Consider the following 21,181-nt stretch of genomic DNA (forward strand, 5'->3'; position numbering starts at 1 on the left):
CGATTAAATTGTATATTGTTTAATTAACAAGGATTGAGAATATTTAAAGCATTGGTCGAAATATATTTAATTCTAATATTGTTAAGGAAATATCATTACAATAAGCATCAATATGATTGAAAGGTCATAACATAATTAATTCTCTTATGCCCTTTTATGTATCCCCTGTTTTAATTTTTATTCGCAGTAATGAATGAATGCGATTCGATAAAGATTTATCGTTGCGATACAGTTTTATGTCGTTAATTAATTTTTAATTAATTAATACTTATTAATATTTATAGCAAATTATGTTTCAATACTAATCGTAATCGTGTTTAGTACAAAAATTACAATATACGAAGCGTTTCTCATCACTACTTTATTACTCGAGAGTCACCGTGCGAATGATGACAAAGCCGTGATATGTATATAGCGCGCTTGCTATACGTCGCCAAGGCCAAACACGACATTATTGATAATTCTCTGCCGAAATATTTTACGTACTACATATACATGCGGAATTTTAAATTATAGAGGTATATTTTATTTTAAATTAATTATTAAACGATTGATGATGTATCACGGAACCTTTTGTTATGCTAATGATTTGAATTTATTCGATTGTTTTACCGCGCTTTCCTGAAGTCAAATTTTATAATATTTAGTTCTGCATTTTAAAAGACTGACTTAAAGCGAACTAAATAAATAAATAAATAAATAAATAAATGAGAAAAAGAAAAAAAAGTTGAGAAAAAGAAAAAGAAGACACATAAATAAATAAATAAATAATAGCGTGAAAAGAGAGAACATACTAATATTTTTATTTATATTATTTATATTATTAGAGAGACATATGTGTTACCCTCTGAGAACATTCGTGGACATTAGTTTTGTAGTTCATGTCCACGTTTTTAATGTCCACAGAGGGAGTATCGCTTCCAGGGATCACCTAAAAGCGGGCCATGACATCTCTCAGTCTTCTCTCTGTCACCTGTCACGCCTACTAGCGCCTAGTATATTCAAGGCTACTTCTAAGCGGGAAATAAAAAGATAATTAAATTCTTCGATTAGATTGATTTTTTTTAATCACAGTTTTTGGATCTTTAATAAATAAATATCAGAATTATTTTCAATAAATTTTTATTTAAATGTTTTTATAATTATTATTAAATAATACTTATGATAAAATATGAAATATGTATATAAAACAGTGAGAAATACAGAAATAGCTCCTTATGTATATATGGAAATATATTAAGATATCTCATATATTTACATGGTTTTAGAATCATTCACTGTTAAAAAATACTTGTTCTGAAAAGACCCTTATATAATACACTTGTTATCACAGTAATAAATTTTAGTATTTAAGATGTCAAATTTGTTTTCGAACATGAGATATTTACTTATCTAAAATCCAATAATTATTGCTTTGTAATATTATGTTACTATATATATATTATAAAATAATTAACAAATTAATTAATATACATAAAATAAGAAAAAATATAATTATCTTCAATCTCTTTTTGTGCATTTGATATACACAAAATATATACACATACATATATATATATACATATACATACATACATACATACATACATATATATATCTGTGTGTGTGTGTACAAAATTTCCTTTTAAATTAGTATGTTATGACTGTTAAATTAGAATTTAATAAATCATATAATTTACATATTTCTCATGTACCTTACTAGAAGATTTTGAATCTATTATCTATTTGAATTTATTTATGTTATAAAGTGGTCGATGTCACGGCACTAACTCCGTGCACCAAAACTGTCGGTGGTAAATCGACAGTCAATTCCGTCAACAATTGCAGATACTGTCGATACATGTCGTCTTCATCCCAGGTGCTGGAAGCTGGTGGTGCAGGCAGATAAATAAATGTCGTTGCAGTTTGAGAAGAATGTTGTCTTATCAGTTGATTAACGCTAAAAAATGAAATTAAAAAAAAAGTAAGAGAAACTATTGCGAGAACAAATTGTAATCAGAAAATAAGTTGATGTTTACCCCAATATATAAGCTCGAGACATGTTGCTCAAAGCACTATTGGAATCGGTACTTGGTTCATATTGACTTTTTGGTTCCAGCAGAGACCTGCCCTTTAATCCTCGAACTTGCTCTCCCCATTCCGGGATCCTTTTAATGGACGCAGAAATTCGCAGCAAATTTAACGATTTTCGTATTCTATGCTCGTTTGAGATTCTCGGGAATTCACTCATCGAATTGTGAGAATCTGAGATACTTAGACTTTCGGTACCGTCCGCGATTTCACAATGGAACACTCTGATATGTAAGTTCTTCCAACTGGGTACCATGTTGATGATACACGCGAGCTGAAGCATGAACAACGACGTTGTGTCGAATGGATCTTGATCGGTCGGTTGAAAGAAATTGACCGGCCATACATCAATGTACTTTAGATTTGAATTTCTAAAAAAACAGACATATACATGTGATTATATAATAATGCGGAAGCAAATGTTTTTTTTTGTGAAAAGTTTTTACTCACTTTGTTAACTGTGCTTTATTCAACAGATGAAAGTTTCTACATAAACACAGATTTTTTTTCATTCTCAGAATATCCGAGCACATACCGACATATTGAATAGAATCCAGATTTTTTTCACCCGTTGCTTGTCTCAAGGGAAATACAGCGTTATTCGGAAGCGTCGTGGTATTTTCAAACATCGTCGTCGCATATTGAGAATCAAGGAAAAAGTTCCTTGGTGTTTCCTCGTCGTAAAAGCCGAGAACGATCGTGTTTGGTTTCATCGCTCCCATTCCGGACAGTCTTATTAAATGTTGCATGCCTTCGCGCACAGTTTTCGTTACTGTCAACTCAACAAAGGCCTTAACTCTCATATGGTCGACTAAACTTAGCCATTGCGGATATTCGTCTATCGTGGGATCGTTATTTTGGCCGGTAAATTCGCCGACCTTCACGTGTCCGATAACGTAAAGTCCGCCTTTCTTCAAATCATTCACGAAATCGATGAGAGGACAAGCAGAACGCGGGGACGCGACCATCAGTAGCATCTGTGGCCGCCAGAACTTGACGTGATCCTTGCGCGAGTCCAACATTAACAAATATTTTCGGACTTGATGGAATATCAACGCCTGAGATATGCTGCCCCATGGAGCGTTTTTACTCGGCGAGAATAAATGCAGCACAATGATCAAGATTAAGCACAATATTATGCTGCTGGAAGCATAAATGCTATTGATTACAAACATCATTATCAGCGTCCCGAGGAGACCTATAGTCGCTGTATGCCATGTAAAGTAATTAAACGTTGGTCTGCAAAAAAATTTAGGCTCTTGAGATAAAATTATACAAAATTGTACATTTAAAAACATAATTATATAGCATATGTACCTAAAGTTTGGTGCACTAGCGAGTTCCAGTCCAAGACACGCAAGATTGGTAGCGAGATAACTTAACAGAAATAGTACCGAATTAATTTGAGCGATAGTATTCAATGAACCAATGAGTAAAATCGTCTGAACCAAAGCCCACGAAGTTAATACCGCTGCTATCGGATTGCCACGCCATGTACCTTGTATTATAAAATTTAATCCCGAACCTAGAGAGATAAAACATGAGAGATAAAACAAAGATACTTAATTATTTAAGATATTTAAGAAGATTTCCATCTTTTATTTTGCTGTTAATTACTTACCAAATACATTATCCTTAGCCAATGCTTCCAATACTCTACTGGAACCTATCAAATTGCTTAAACCAGCGCTAAAAGTTGCTGTAAGAATGCCGACAGCGACAAATGGTGGCCAAAGATTGATTGGCATCATATATATGAAGTTATTTTGCAGTAAAAAGCGGCTGGTAGTAGCAGCCGTCAATACGGAGAGTAAAATATAGCATAGAAATGTAAATAATACCGCGGATAACGTTCCACGCGGAATATTTTGCCCAGGACTTTTCAGCTCGCCTGTTAAACGGATCGTTAAATAGATAAGTTAATTATATCACACATAATACGAATAATTTTATTTACCGCTCATATTGGCTCCAGCCATTATTCCAGTTACACCACTGAAGAGTACACCAAACACACTCGCAAAATTCGTCATGGTGCCTCCGCTTGAGTAATCGGCGCTATAATTCGAATAGAGATTGCTAGAAAGCGTAGAAGACGCTAAACCTGTGTAACTTCCATTTACATGTTCCGTTATGTTTTGTACCAATGTATTCGCATCTGGTATTGGTATCTGAAGGGATATTCATTAACTTTATAATTCAATTAAATATATAATAATATAAATATATTTTTAGGTTTATTATTATTATTATTTTATTGGAATATTTACCTCCATCGCGCCCTGTGTCAAAAAACTGATAAAAACGCTACTTAGACAGATGCAGACAACCGCCAAGATTGCGACACTGGTTTTCGCGAACATTGCGGCTCCGATAAGACAAACTACAAGATTAGCGGTGTTCAGCACGGAACAATATAAAAATCTCCACCATCGACCGTCCGGTATAAGTCCAGCTTTGCCGCTCAAATAACCAGATGGACCGAAATTTTCAACCAAACCCTCAGCACATCCAGAGATACAAAGTGCACTGGATACTATATTAGCTAAGAAGAAGAGAGTACCGATAGAGCCACCAAATTCAGGCCCTAATGTACGGCTAATCATAACTACATAAGAATTAATAGGAAAATATCCTGGACATTTTTAGATTCAATTTCTAAAGATTGTTATAAATAAATTGATATTTTGTAAATTTCTGTTTAGAGAAAGAATGAAAGTTTCCTTTAATTACATATTATAACATATTGGGAAATATAAGCGGAACATGTAAATTGATCTATTGATAAGCTATCTATTGATAAGCTCTCAAAATAACGAGCTAGCTGAGTTGGCATATTTCTGATAAATAATGTATAGTATGCCATTGCTGCTTGCGATGAGAAAAGGATACAGTAAGCACCGCCACCTTCCACAGCGCCATTTGTCGAAATTGCACAAACAGAGGCGACTGTGAATAATAAAATACTGTACGCTATGAGAAATTGAGTTAGAGTGACGAATAATCCTGCATTGCCCACAATGTACCCTGTAATAAAATTACCTATGTTAATGACAGGTACTTGTGTATCATAGGATATCAAACTTTTACAAATTATTGCTCACCCATTCGAATGAAAACCAAGGCACTGAACATAGACAAAGTAACAGGACTGAATACACCAGCAAAGGTCCCCAATGTACGAGTGCTGTCCACGCCGAGATTACCAAACTCGACATAGCCATCTCCCTCCGTATGCGTCCTTCTGATTTTAAAAATATTACTCAGTCGTTGAAACACACCCCTACCATGGATCAACGGGGCTTTTTCATTTGTAATCCTAACATTCACAGTGTCTGTGTTCGTGGAGCCAATTTCCGACGCAATCATCTCGAAATCGCTAGATAAATAAATTCAGCATAATTAATAATCGCACAAAATCAAGTAAGAATCGTTCTTCTAACGTGTAAAGAAAAAATGTACACGTTGCAGTCTTTATCAACGACGCAACAATTAATCATGTATAACGAATGTTGAGAGATTTTCGGAGTAAATAGAGTTAAATTTACGACATCGATTAGAAGCATGGCAAAGTAAGGGAAAAATAACTTACCCTCTTTACTTGCATACGTAAGAAAATATAAAAGAACATATGACCTAATTAGTCATATGTCAAGTGTGATGTCATACGTCGACCCAGCGCTCTTATGTCAAAATCGCGTCTCGATTTGAGGTTAATAAACTCGGGGTACACTTAACGTCATATACGTCAGATAGCAGACTGAGAGATGTCATGGCCTGTTTTTAGGTGATCCCTGAAAGCGATACTCCCTCTATGGACATTGAAAACGTGGACATGAACTACAAAGCCAATGTCCATGAATGTTCTCAGAGGGTAATATATAATGTGCACAATTTCTGGTTTTGTTCCGTGCTATGCCGGTAGCACCAGAGTATAACAATCATTATTTTGAAAATAATATATAAATATGATAAATAATAATTTTTATAAAAATAATTTTTATAAATTACTTACCTATATGTGTATGTATGTGTGCCCATACGTTGTCCAAATGATTTTAAATATAAGAATAGACTATATGAATATTGGCGTATGTTATCGCCGGCATAGCTCTCAGGTTCATGAGAGTACTAAAACCTCCTCACCTGGCAAATGCCTTCGTTAAGGCGCAGATACAGGGGAGGAAAAATTGAGGAAGAAAATTTTTTTTTTTTTATTTTTTTTTAAATAGAGTTTTTAAACAGAGAATATATATATATATATATATATATATATATATATATATATAATACATATAAAAAATATATATTACATAATTATAATATGTACAACGTAAATTATAATTAATTTGCAATTACATAAAAAACACATTACAAAATATTAAATTATGTAATATAAAAATAATTACATTACAAATATATAAATTACAAAATTTAATGCAGAATATATAAAATACAATGCATGAGAAATATGTATTACAAAATATAATACAAATTTAATATAAACTATAATTTTAAACTTAATACAAAATAAAATTTATTACACGAAAGTGTCCAAAATATACGTATAATATAAAATTTACTAAAAATTTTTACATAGACCAGACAAGACTGATTAGTGATGATTAATTACGCGATATTTATTATTAATAATCGACATAGAATAATAGAATTTAATTAGTTTTATATAAATAACGTATAAACGTAAATAATCATGATCAAAAGAGTCATTAATAAAATTATTGATCATTTCTTCGATTGTAGAACAAAGTATTTGCATTATTGACGCATTTCGTGCAGACCATGAAAAGAAATATTTCAAACGTGTAAAGATAGAACAAGCTTTGATGTAAATCAAGATTAAATTACAAAATAAATTGCGATTTAAAATTCGCGAGAAAACGCGACGAATAAATAAATCGACAATAATCGAATATTCACACACACAATTGCGAGATACGCATAATTTTTATAATATAATAATCGAATCAATAGACACGCATGAGATATAATTATTATCACACAAATGTTGACAGACGAAGATATTTTAGCAAACATTTGTGATCCGTATTGTTTATGAACATAAAATTCACTGTCCGATTTATTTGCGATTAATATATACGCGACTTTATACGAATTTCACGATTGAGAACAAAATACATATCCTATTTCGCGCATGATTAGCTGAATAAGTAGAAATGAGCTCTATAAGCTTTAAAATATAATTAAAAATCGCGTTGTGGCCACGTTTAATAGAAAATAACGGAACGAATGATTTTCATTAATATAGTTATCGATCGTCTTTTAAATTATAGAAGAAAATATTTGCACTACCAGCATTTTGCACGAACTATTAAAAACAATATTTAAAGACGTGGAAAGATAAACAAAGCTTCAATATATAAGTCAACGATTAAATTATAAGATAAATCGCGATTTAAAATTCACGAGAAAACGCGACGAATAAATAAGTCGATAATATGCGGAATATTTGATCGCGATACGTATAATTTTTATAATATAATAATCGAAGCTCCCAATAGATACGTGCGCGATATAATTATTATCAGATCAATATAGAAAATCAAAAATATTTCAACTAACATTTGAGGTCTGTAATGTTTGCGAATATACAATTCACCGACCGATTTACTTGCGAATTTTTATAAGATAAATCGCGATTTAAAATTCGAGATAAAACGCGACGAATAAATAAATCGATAATATTCAATTGCAGATACGCGAGTGACATACCGGTATTATCCGATAAAAAGAGGAGTGATCTTAAAAATGGAGAACGATTAACATCTTGTTTCTACATCAGATTTCACAAGATCAATCTGCGAAGAAAAGTTAAGTGATCCATTGAAAGTCGGGAACTTCACTGTAGGAGGGAACGAATCTCGAATCTTCCGGACTATTCCCAATAGCAATGATTTCAGTAATAAATCAACGACAATTCCCTCGTCATTATCTTCAATTCACGAAATTGATATGCACGTCAGAAAACATGTTCTTCCATTACTAAGAAATATATTTTTTTATTGAAAATTAAATGGATATAACGATATTTTTTATTGAAATGTGATTACGAACGATTATATTTATAAATAATAAAATACATGCATTATTGGAGTTTGTGTTAAATGTGCGAATACATATAATTTGGGGTACCGTTTGCGCGCGCGAGACGAATCGAACCCGATAACAGCAAGATTTAAAAAATTTCAATTCGAATAGTGTGCAAAATAAAATAAATCAAATAATTTTAAATATATAATTAATTCTAGATTAATTCTTTAGATTCTTATTCTTATAATGTTTAAATTAATAATTTTTTTTCTTTTAATCAATATCTTGCTGATATAGGGGTACCCATTCGATTCGTCTCAAAATTTTTAAGTATTCGCACATATTATGTAACATTCATGTATAATTTCGCGTATATATAATATATCATATTAATAAAAATTATAAAAATATTTTGGATACGTTAATTTGTGCATGTATTTTATTATACATATATATAAAATGGCATATATCTAAAAATTCTAACTAATATTCTAAAATGGCGATGGATGTCCAATACCTGCAAATAGTTTCTTAAAAGAAACTAAAAACTAATATTAATATCCCCAGTACCTAGAAATAATTTTTCAAATGAGAATTAATTAATAATTAATGAAATATATTCGTTCGTAATCATTTTTATCAAAAAGTTAATAAAACTATTACAATATGAAATTACTTGAAAAATAAAAATTTATACACAACGCTATATCCATATTTAATCTACTATTAAATCTTTCTGGCATTAGACAATAATAATACCAATTTTAATAATGACAGAACATTTTTAACGAGAAGAAAAAAATAGATGCATTTTCTCTCACATCTAAATATATATTATTTAAATTAATTCGACTTTAAAGAAGCTTATGGAGTTCGTCGTTGAATGACTACCGAAATCATTGCTTTCGGAAATTGCCAGGAAAAACCGGGATTAATTCCATTCTTACAATAAAAATTCCCAATTTTCAACAGGGCACCGAACTAGACATCGCGAATGGATCTTACAAGAACCGATGAGAAATAATTCTCCATAATGAAAATCGTTTCGACTCCTCGGCGGTACGCAACTTTCATTAACGTTTATCTAACGAAAGGAACAACGATAACTCTTTTATTAAAACGACAATCTCGTCTAAGAACGTGAAAAGAACGCGGGAAAAACACGGTGTTTTCGCAACTGTAATTTATAATTTATTTATGAATATTTTTCGATACGAAATTCGTAAATACACAAATATAACTGAAGAAACAAATTATTAAATTCATAATAATTAACTCGCGATTCTATAATATCGAAGGTGATCATTAAATTTTGTGAAGCTAATATTTAATCGTCGACTTATCACATCGAATCTTCACATTTTTATTCCATATTTCTTTATATTTAATTAGCACAATGTTCAGGAATATTATCTGACGAGAGGGACATATAAAATTCTTTTGTTAAAACGGTAATCTTGTATAAGAACGCGAAAAGAACGCGGAAAATGCACGGTATTTTCGCAATCATAATTTATTAATTTATTTTACGAATACGAGTATTCAGTTCCGCGCGATATGGAATTCATAAATAGATAAATGTAACGGAAAGCATATCATTAAATTATAGTTATAATTGTATTTTATACACATTTATGTCAATAATTAAAAATATCAATATTAGATTATAATTAATATACAATTATAACTATTTACAATTTACAAAATACAATTTATAATGTTATCAATATCAAATAAATGGATTCGATTTATTCAAAATGTGTTTAATAACATAAATAATTTGATATTGACAGCATTAACATTTGGACTTAATGTTACATATCATATATATGTGTAAATTATATATTTATATATTTTTAATTTCTAAATAAAATATAACATGTTAAAAAGTATCTTGAACATCTATAATTATGCAATTTGTTTGATCTTCTTGAAATTAATTTTGATAATTTAAATTTCACTTTTAAAACATTTTTAAAAATAAATTCAATTTAATTTCTTAAAAATAATTTTAATTTATTACAAAGAATTACATGAAAGTATCCAAAATATACGTATAATATAAAATTTATTAAAAATTTCTACATAGTCAAAACAAGATTGATTAGCGTTGGTGAATTATGCGATATTCATTATTAATAATTGATATGCAATAATAGAATTTAATAAGTTTTATGTAACGTAAATATATATAATCGTGATCAAAAGAATCATTAATAAAATTATCGATCGTTTTTTTGATTGTAGAAGAAAGTATTTGCATTATTGGCGCATAATACAAGATAAATAACGATTTAAAATTCGCGAGAAAACGGTAACGAATAAATAAATCGATAATATTAGTAATATTCGATTACCATATGCATAATTTTTGTAATACGATAATCGAAACCGCCAATAGACAGCGCGACATAATTATTATCAAACAAATACGAAGATATTTCGAGACACTTGAGATCTATAATATTTGCGAATATAGAATTTATTGTCTGATTTATTTGCGAATTTTTAGAAGATAAATCACGATTTATAATTCGCGAGAAGACGCGACAAATAAATAAATCGACAATATTCGAAATATTTGATTGCGATATGTATAATTTTTATAATATAATCGGAGCCCCTAATAAACACGCGCGATATAATTACTATCACCCACAAGTGCGAAGATATTTCGATAGACATTTAAGGTCTGTAACATTTGCGAATTTATTTGCGATTTATTTGCGATTAATACGCTATTTTATATAAATGTCGCGATTGAGAAAACGCATATTGAAAATACATATTACATCTTGCGCATGATTAATTCAATGAAGTAAAATAAATCTTAAAACTTTACAATTTTAATATATAATTAATATATAATTAAAAAATCGCGTGATCATCACGTTTAATAGAGAATAACGGAACGAATGATTTTATCAACGTCCCTCTAATACTCTAACTACATATTTAACTATATCTGTAACTATCAATGTAATAGTAGAGTTTAATAAGATTTAAATAATGTAAACAATCGCGATTAAAACAGTCATTAATAAAATTATCAATCGTCTTTTAAATAGTGGAAAAAAATATTTGCTCTACTAGCGCAGACTATTAGCGACAATATTCAAAGACGTGGAAAGATAAACAAAGCTTCGATGTAAGTCAGCGATTAAGTTAGGTAAATCGCGATTTAAAATTCGCGGGAAAACGCGACGAATAAATAAATTGATAATATACGTTATATTCGATATGTATAATTTTTATTATAATATAATAATCGCGAAGTCCTCAATAGATACGCGCGCAATGTAATTATGCTGTCACATAAATGCGAAGATATATTTCGATAGACATTCGAGGTCTGTAATATTTGCGAATATAAAATTCACTATCCGATTTATTTGCGATTAATATGCAATTTTATATGAACGTCGCGATTTAAAATAAGATACATATCTCGCGCATGACTATCTAAATAAGATAAAATGGAAAATTTTTATAATATGATAATCGAAATCATCAATAGACGCGTGCGCGACATAATTATTATCACTCAAATTATCACGCAATTTGTAAATAATCGCGATTAAAACAGTCATTAAAAAAATTATCGATCGTTTTTTAAATAGTAGAAAAAAATATTTGCACTACTAGCGCATTTTGCGCGGACTATTAGAAACAATATTCAAAGACGTGAAAAGATAGACAAAGCTTCGATGTATAAGTCAACGATTAAATTATAAGATAATATTAAAATATAAGACACATCGCGATTTAAAATTCCCAAGGAAACGCGACAAATAAATAAATTGATAATATTCGGAATAACCGATTCCGCGATATCTATAATTTTTATAATATAATAATCGAAGCTCCCTCAATAGACACGCGCGCGATATACTTATTATCACACAAAGGCGAAGATATTTCGATAGACAATTTGAGGTCTGTAATGTTTGCGAATATATAATTCATCGACTGATTTACGTGCGAATTTTTATAAGATAAATCGCGATTTAAAATTCGCGATAAAACGCAACGAATAAATAAATCTATAATATTCAAAATAATCGATTGCGCATAAATTTTAATATAATTCGACGCCATTTGATACGCGGATGACATACCGGTAATATACGATAAAAAGAGGAGCGACCTTAAAAATGGAGAACGATATTAACATCTTGTTTCTACATCAGATTTCGCAAGATCAATTTGCGAAGAAAAGTTAAGTGATCCATTGAACGTCGGGAACTTCACTGTAGGAGGGAACGAATTCCGGATCTTCCGGACTATTCCCAATAGCAATGATTTCAGTAATAAATCAACGACAATTATCCCTCGTCATTATGTTCAATTCACGAAATTGATATGCACGTCAGAAAACATGTTCTTTTATTACTAAGAATTATATTTCTTCATTGAAAATTAAATGGATATAACGATTTTTTTTTATAGAAATGTGATTACGAACGATTATATTTATAAATAATAAAATACATGCATCATTGGAGTTTGTGTTAAATGAGCGAACACATAATTTGGGGTACCGTTTGCGCGCGCGAGACGAATCGAACCCGACAACAGCAAGATTTAAAAAATTTCAATTCGAATAGTGTGCAAAATAAAATAAATGAAATAATTTTAAATATATAATTAATTCTAGATTAATTCTCTAGATTCTTATTCTTATAATGTTTAAATTAATAATTTTTTTTCTTTTAATCAATATCTTACTGATATAAGGGTACCCATTCGATTCGTCTCTAAATTTTTAAGTATTCGCACATTTTATGTAACATTCATATATAATTTCGCGTATATATAATATATCATATTAATAAAAATTATAAAAATATTTTGGATACGTTAATTTGTGCATGTATTTTATTATACATATATATATAAAATGGTATATATCTAAAAACTAATATTCTAAAATGGCGATGGATGTCCAATACCTGCAAATAGTTTCTTAAAAGAAACTAAAAACTAATATTAATATCCCCAGTACCTAGAAATAATTTTTCAAATGAGAATTAATTAATAATTAATGAAATATATTCGTTCGTAATCATTTTTATCAAAAAGTTAATAAAAACTAATTATAATATGAAATTACTTAAAAAATAGAAATTTATACACAATGCTATATCCATATTTAATCTACTATTAAACCTTTCTGGCATTAGACAATAATAATTTCAATCTTAATAATGACAGAACATATTTAACGAAGAAAAGAATAGATGCATTTCTCTCACATCTAAATATATATTACTTAAATTAATTCGACTTTAAAGAAGCGCATGGCGTTCGTCGTTGAATGACTACCGAAATCATTGCTGTCGGAAATTGCCAGGAAAACCTGGGATTAGTTCCATTCTTACAATAAAAATTCCCAATTTTTAACAGGGCACCGAACTAGACGTCGCGAATGGATCTTACAAGAACCGATGAGAAATAATTCTCCATGATGAAAATCGTTTCGACTCCTCGGCGGTACGAGCCACGCAACTTTCATTAACGTTTATCTAACGAAAGGAACAACGATAACTCTTTTATTAAAATGATAATCTCGTCTAAGAACGTGAAAAGAACGCGGGAAAAACACGGTGTTTTCGCAACTGTAATTTATAATTTATTTATGAATATTTTTCGATACGAAATTCGTAAATACACAAATATAACTGAAGAAACAAATTATTAAATTCATAATAATTAACTCGCGATTCTATAATATCGAAGGTGATCGTTTAATTTTATAAAGCTAATATTTAATCGTTGACTTATCACATCGAATCTTCACATTTTTATTCCATATTCTTTTATATTTAATTAGCGCACAATATTCAGGAATATTATTTCACGAGAGGGACAGCGGTAAGATCCTTTATTAAAATGGCAATTTTGTTTAAGAATAGGGAAAGAATGCAGAAATAAATATGATATGTTTCCGTAATTTATTAATTTTACGAATATTTATTTCGGATACGAAATTTGTAAATACATAAATCGAATTGAAAGTAAATCATTAAATCCGTATAATAATCGACTCGCAATTTCATAACATCGAAGGCGATCGTTAAATTTTGTGAAGCTAATACTTAATCGCTAACTTAACATCGACTCTTTATACTCTTATTCGATATTTTTTTACTTTTAATTAGCAATATTTGAGAATATTATTTGAGAGGGACGGCAATAAGATTCTTTATTAAAATGGCAATCTCGTCTAAAAACGCGAAAAGAACGCGGAAAAAGCACGGTATTTTCGTAATCATAATTTATTTCATGAATATTCAGTTCCGCGCGATATGGAATTTATAAATAGATTTCGAATTTATTAATGACTCTTTGATATGAAAATACAAACAGTTACTCTTTTAATGAATATTTCAAAAATATATACTATAGAATCAAATATGTTAATTTAATGAATTACTATTATATAATCATTATACGTATACTTTGGATAATTTTTCGTGTATTATTATTATGTAATTTTTGGTGTAATTTGCATAATAATGTATTCATGATATTTCTTAAACACTAATAATTATGTACAATTTTCTTAAACACTAATAATTATGTACAATTTTCTTAATGCAATACATTTTTCCTGAAAAAAATAATTTTAATAATTTAGATTTTATTTTTAAAGCATTTTTAAAAATAAATTCAATTTCATTTTTTAAACTAAAATAAAGCCAAATTACAAATTTCTATATATTGTATTAGAGTGCTAACATGGCCATATTTCATATGGTAAAATATAAAACAAAAGCAACCATTTATAATTAGGCAGAATTTATGCCGGGTATCACAGAATTTAACGTAACACTGTCACTCTCGAAAGATGCAATTGTAATTTATATAATTATTGCTTGTATATTTATTTTAATACTATATTTTAATATTTTATAACTGCTTATATTATTTATTTTTATCTCGTTGCAGTTTATATTTATTTTAATAAATGCCGTCAAAATGAAATGACACAATATGTATACATTAATCTAATCTGTATATGTATCCTGCCCAATTGTAAATGGTTATCCTGACTTTAGTTGTTAGCAGCCTAGTATAATATATAAAATTTTTATAATATAAAAATTTTCTGTACAAATTATCAATAAAAATTGATTGATATTATAATAATATATATAAATAATACATTTTTATAGTAATGCATAATTTATAATAAAATATAAAATTAATATGTGTATAACACATCATATTACAAGTTATTTCATTAATTAATCATTTGGCTTTACATTAAGTTTAAAAACAATATCTACAACAAATTCTATAATGGATGAGCTATAAGAATAAGATATTAGAATAAGATAAGTGAATAAGATAAATACGCGTTATAAGAATAAATTAGCATCAGATGTAATTGATAAAATTTTTAATGTTCTTTTCAATAAATTAGATAAAATTTATACAAAAATGATCTTTTCTCGATCTTCTTTCTTTATAATTAAAATACTGCAATATATTTTCGCGATGGATGCAATACATTTCGAACGAATTTATTAAAAGTTATTTAATCTATCCTAGCTCATCCATTTTAAGGCAACGGATTTATCTACAATCTCTACCGTTACCTTAAAATTAAATAAAAGTTTTTGTCACTCACCGTGGCATTGATGTGCAGCAGCGGAGTTGTCGTTATCGAAATTACGTTGTCGTTAAAACTACGTGTAACATACAAATATAAAATTCATTTATAACAAAGTTCAAAATACAATCAATATTTCAAAAAATTATTATTGTGCGGAATTTCATATCCGTTGTGTAAAATAATAAGCAGATATAAACACGAATGGGAAGATTTTATATATTTTGAAATTATTTTTTAAATAGAAATTTTTATATTTATAAAATTCTTTCTCTCTAATTCCTTTAAATTAAAAGAACGAATTATTATGCGTACGATTTATAATAATTAATATACAAATAATAAATATTCACCATCAGGTTGCTTCGCCGATGCAAGATGCCTCCCCCAGGCCTCTTCCTCCTCTGATAATAGTTTGTTGGTCTGTAACATACAAAGAAGATTCAAATTGTAGTCACGGTCAAAAAATTATTATTATATGCATTTAATTTTATATCCGACGCACATAAATAATAAGCAGATAAACAATTTTATAAATTTTGAAAAAAATTCTACTAATAAGTAATAATTTAATAATTCTATTAAAAGCTATTCGAACGTAGAAACTTTTAAATTACAGCTTTTATGTAAAAATTTCTCTCTTTTTCTCTTGTTTAAATCATGTAAATAAAAAATCAAATTACGCGATTAATTACTTAATTTAAATCGCGCGTACGCAATTAATAAATAATTATATATAAGCAATAATTTATTTACCATAGAGTTGCTTCACAGGTGCCTGATGCCTCTCCCAGGCCTCCTCCTCCTCTCATGTTGTTGACGCGCGATACTTTCAACGGCACTCCCGCACTCACGAGCGATATTTTTATATCGCTATTTTCGCTATTTTACGCGCGATACTTAACGATTTTCGCACTATTTCGATGCGATTAAAAATTTTATATTTGATCGCGCGATGTATATACTTAATATGTAATACCTATACATTAGACGGCACTCCCGGTTTCGGTACGAGCGAAAATCCCATTTCACTTAGGAGAATCAACTTCGAGTCAACCGGTCGGGATTGCAACGATACAACAAGCAAGGACTAAGCCCAAACCGGAAAGAAGACGAAACGATTGACGGAAATAGAGGAAAATGAAGTTCACCAACTCTTTTTCGCGCATAATTATCCTATCTCGTATCGAACCTGGACCCGCTAAGCACGATTTCAGGTGCTCCGCCCGGACATATTATGCCTCCCGCGGTTGCTATATGCTACACCAGGCTAGTAGACGGCAAAAGAAGAGGATACCCACATTTTTTAAATGCTTACATTCAGCAATTTAGAAAATGGGGAGGCAACCCCTTTTACCGAGCGAAAATTGTGCCTAGGGGAATCCACTCGACTCCTCGACAGGGTTAACACACGCAGTGCGTGTGGCTGTAGACGAGCAAAGAGAAGGGACCCATTGACGACCATTCCGAGCAATCGATCGAGTTCTAACTAATTCGGGCCGAATCACTTAACGAAGCACGAAGCAAGAGTGTACGTTGCATAGCAACGTGTGCAAACTCGAAACATCCCAGTTAATTGGCATCGGAAGTAGAGACTCGTGACAATAAATGAAATTGGGATTTTATATGAAAAGTCCAAAAGTTCCGCGAAAACGCGACGACGCGAGAATACTACACGCGAAAACGCGGTAACGAAGCGCTTGCCGTCCGCGGCACGTTGACGGCACCGACGACACGAAAGGGTACTTAACTTCCCATTCAGGCACCTTAAGATTTATCACAAATAGAAAAATTTAAGATAAACCTCAAGGCAACATCCAAGTACTAAGCCCTCCCACCGCGACAAGGTGTACCCTATGGGAGGGTTATATTATATATAATTTTATATATAATATAATACATAATTTGAAATTTATTTTGTAATATAGTACATAAATTTAAATTCGCAAATATAAACGATAAATAAAAATATAAAGGATAAGAGAACATCTATTATACAAAGCAATGTTCAAAATAATTGATTTTAAACCTAATTATTGCGCGCAATTAATTTTTACATTTTTACTTTTAAATAGATATATTTTAATATTATAAACTGCGTAATTACAAAATAATTTATATTTCTTAGATATAAACTTTTAAAAATATGATAAATAAAAAAATTTCTATTTTTTTATATATGAAATATTTAAATAAATATATTAATTTGAAATGTTTTATAAAACATAAAAGTATCTGAAAATATTAATTAATGAAAAATTTTATAAATGTTTTAATTATTTTAAAATAAAATGGAATATTTTTTATAAGTTTATGTATTATATTTGTTATACAATTTAAAATCACTATTAAATCACAATCAAAGAAATAAAACGAAACGAGAAATATGTATATTTTGAATATATATATTATTGATAAATAATTTATATATTGTTGCGTCCGCGGAACGCGTTATATATCGAACGCGCGCGACACAATTGGCAAATACTAAGCATACGCTGACGCTCGTACACTCGTAAATAATAACGCGATTTAAGGTCCACAAGAATTTTAATAAATCGCGAGTAACATACAAGAATTCAGAATAATCGTAAAACGGATCACAAATAGACGCGCGTCCGCACAACTTGACAGCTGGGCTTAGACTCTCTGACAGTCGTTGTTTATAACAATATCTTGACAACGCGCGCGAAAACGATCTTTTTCGAAAGAATTTAACGGGTGACGAATACATTCAGCGGGACGGGACGCGGAGACGCAACAATATAATAAATAATGAATGTGATAAATAATTTATATTAATGACTTACATCATATCTTATTGATCCATCCACTTCCAAAACCTCCTTTTTTCTTTTGCTTCCTTCGCTCTTTTCTCGTGGCACTTTAATCCTCGTTGCACTTACACTTATTCACGAAAAGTTCCTCGTTGCACTTGCAATTGTGTTTAGAGAAAGAATTTAATAATATATGAAACGTCTCACATCACTACTTCACTGCTCAAGAGCCACTGAGCGAATGATCGTAAGTCAAGAACATTACCGCGGTACTGTTTGTATCGCCAGGGTCGACTATGTAAAGGAAGAATTTGATAATATATGAAACGTCACTACTTTATTGCTCAAGGGTATTGTGCGAATGATAATAAAGCCGTGTAACGTATTAACAATAGCGCGATACTGTTTATCAAGGTCGAACACGGTGTTATTGATAATTCTCTCGTTGCCAAAATATTTTCTGTAATATAAAATATTCGCGCGCGGAATATTAAATTATAGAAGTATTTTAATTTATTGATTTAAATTGATTATTTTTTAACAATTTATCACGGAGCCTTTCGTTATGCTATTTATTTGCATCTATAATTCGATTGTTACTTTGTATTCTCTCATAATCCAAATTATTTAGTTATTTTTAGTTATTTTTAGATTTTCAAGTAGAACGATAAAGTAACACGGATGAAGTATATTTGTGACTCTAGGTATTGAAATAATAATTATTGTCCGTAAAGATCGCAACGATCGAAGCAATTATTTAACATTTTGGATTCCTATCATTTAATCGATTCTCGATTAAATTGTACATTGTTTAATTAACAAGGATTGTTAAAATTTAAGGTATTGGTCGAAATATAATTAATTCTAATATTGTTAATGAAATATAATAAGCATCAATGATCGAAAGTTCATAACATAATTAAGTCTCTTATCCCCTTTTATGTATATTTTGTTTCAATTTTTAATCACGGTAATGAATGATCGCGATTCGATAAAGATTTATAGTTGCGATACAGTTTCATGTCGTGAATTAATTTTTAATTAATTAATTTATGTTAATATTTAAAGCAAATTATGTTTCGATACTAATCGTAATCGTGTTTAGTAAAAAAATTACGATACAATACGAAACGTTTCTCACCACTACCTTATTACTCGAGAGTCAAAGACAAAACCGAAACATAGCGCGCTACTGTTTATATTTTATATTGCCAAAATCTAACACCGTGTTATCAATAATTCGTTACCAAAATATTTTATATATTATAAAATGTACATTAACGCGGAATATTAAATTAATAAAGTATTTTAATTTATTAATTAAAATTGATTATTTATTAAACAATTTATCCTTCCATTATGCTAATTATTTGCATCTATAATTCGATAGATTTACTTCGTGTTCTCTCACGATCCAAATTACATTTAGATTGTCAAGTAGAACGATAAAGTAACACGGATGAAATATATTTGTGACTCTAAATATTATAATAATAATTATTTTGTCCGTAAAAATCGTAACGATCCAAGTAATTATTTAATATTTTGGATTTCTATCATTTAATCGATTTTCGATTAAATTGTATATTGTTTAATAACAAGGATTGAGAAAATTAAAACATTGGTCGAAATATAGTTAATTCTAATATTAAAGCTTTAACATAGCGCGCTACTGTTTATTTTTTGTATTGCCAAAGTCGAACACCGTGTTATCGATAATTCGTTGCCGAAATATTTTATATATTATAAAATATACGCTAACGCGGAATATTAAATTATAGAAGTATTTTCATTAATTAATTAAAATTGATTATTTATTAAATAACTTATCACGGAACCTTTCCTTATGCTAATTATTTGAATTTATTCGATTATTTTATTTTCAAAGTCAAATTCTATAATATTTAGTTTTGCATTTTAGAAGATTGACTTGGAGCGAGCTAAATAAATAAATAAATAAAAAATAAATAAATGATGTTGAGAAAAAAAAGAGCACACATAAATAAATAATAGCGTGGAAAGAGAGAACATACTAATATTTTTATAATATAATAAATAACATACTAATATTTTTATAATATAATAAATTATTATTAATTAAATTATTTATATTTTTATTTATATTATTTATATTATCAGAGAGACATATATGTTACCCTCTGAGAACATTCGTGGACATTGGCTTTGTAGTTCATGTTCACGTTTTTAATGTCCACAGAGGGAGTATCGCTTCCAGGGATCACCTAAAAGCGGGCCATGACATCTCTCAGTCTTCTCTCTGTATACGTCTTCATGTTTGAAGTTGAAAATTCCCGGACTAGAGTGCACGCGGTGCAAAATAATCCACACAATCGACGTGAAATTGTCCAAGTTACAGTTGGACGCAAAGGCATCTACGACTTCCACTCTACAGCTGACAAACAGCTCTCTCTCTCTCTCTCTCTCTCTCTCTCTCTCTCTCTCTCTCTCTCTCTCTCTCTCTCTCTCTCTCTCTCTCTCTCTCTCTCTCTCTCTCTCTCTCTCTCTCTCTCTCCCCTCTCTCCCCCTCTCCCTCTCTCCCTCTCTCCCTCTCTCTCTCTCTCTCCTTCTCTCTCTCTCTCTCTCCCTCTCTCTCTCCCTCTCCTTCTCTCTCTCTCTATCTTTT

At 29.9% G+C, this 21,181-nt stretch overlaps 1 protein-coding gene across 1 annotated transcript; it reads right to left on the bottom strand.

Moving 5' to 3' along the window:
• Positions 1–1,105: 1,105 nt before the first annotated feature.
• On the bottom strand, positions 1,106–5,833 carry LOC145974643 (solute carrier family 12 member 9). Its single transcript, XM_083104616.1, has 10 exons — positions 5,663–5,833; positions 5,175–5,449; positions 4,963–5,097; positions 4,341–4,678; positions 4,028–4,241; positions 3,692–3,961; positions 3,388–3,595; positions 2,521–3,309; positions 2,019–2,441; positions 1,106–1,939 (listed from the first exon to the last, which is right to left on the bottom strand). The coding sequence occupies exons 2-10, from the start codon at positions 5,437–5,439 to the stop codon at positions 1,741–1,743; spliced, it is 2,841 nt and encodes a 946-aa protein (XP_082960742.1). The 5' UTR covers positions 5,440–5,449; positions 5,663–5,833; the 3' UTR covers positions 1,106–1,740.
• Between the last annotated feature and the right edge of the window lie 15,348 nt (positions 5,834–21,181).

The sequence above is a fragment of the Camponotus vicinus genome, unplaced genomic scaffold (assembly GCF_025532165.1).
Source record: "Camponotus vicinus isolate PSW18456_S1 unplaced genomic scaffold, iyCamVici1.0 SCAF_7, whole genome shotgun sequence".
Classification (NCBI taxonomy): Eukaryota; Metazoa; Arthropoda; class Insecta; order Hymenoptera; family Formicidae; genus Camponotus; species Camponotus vicinus.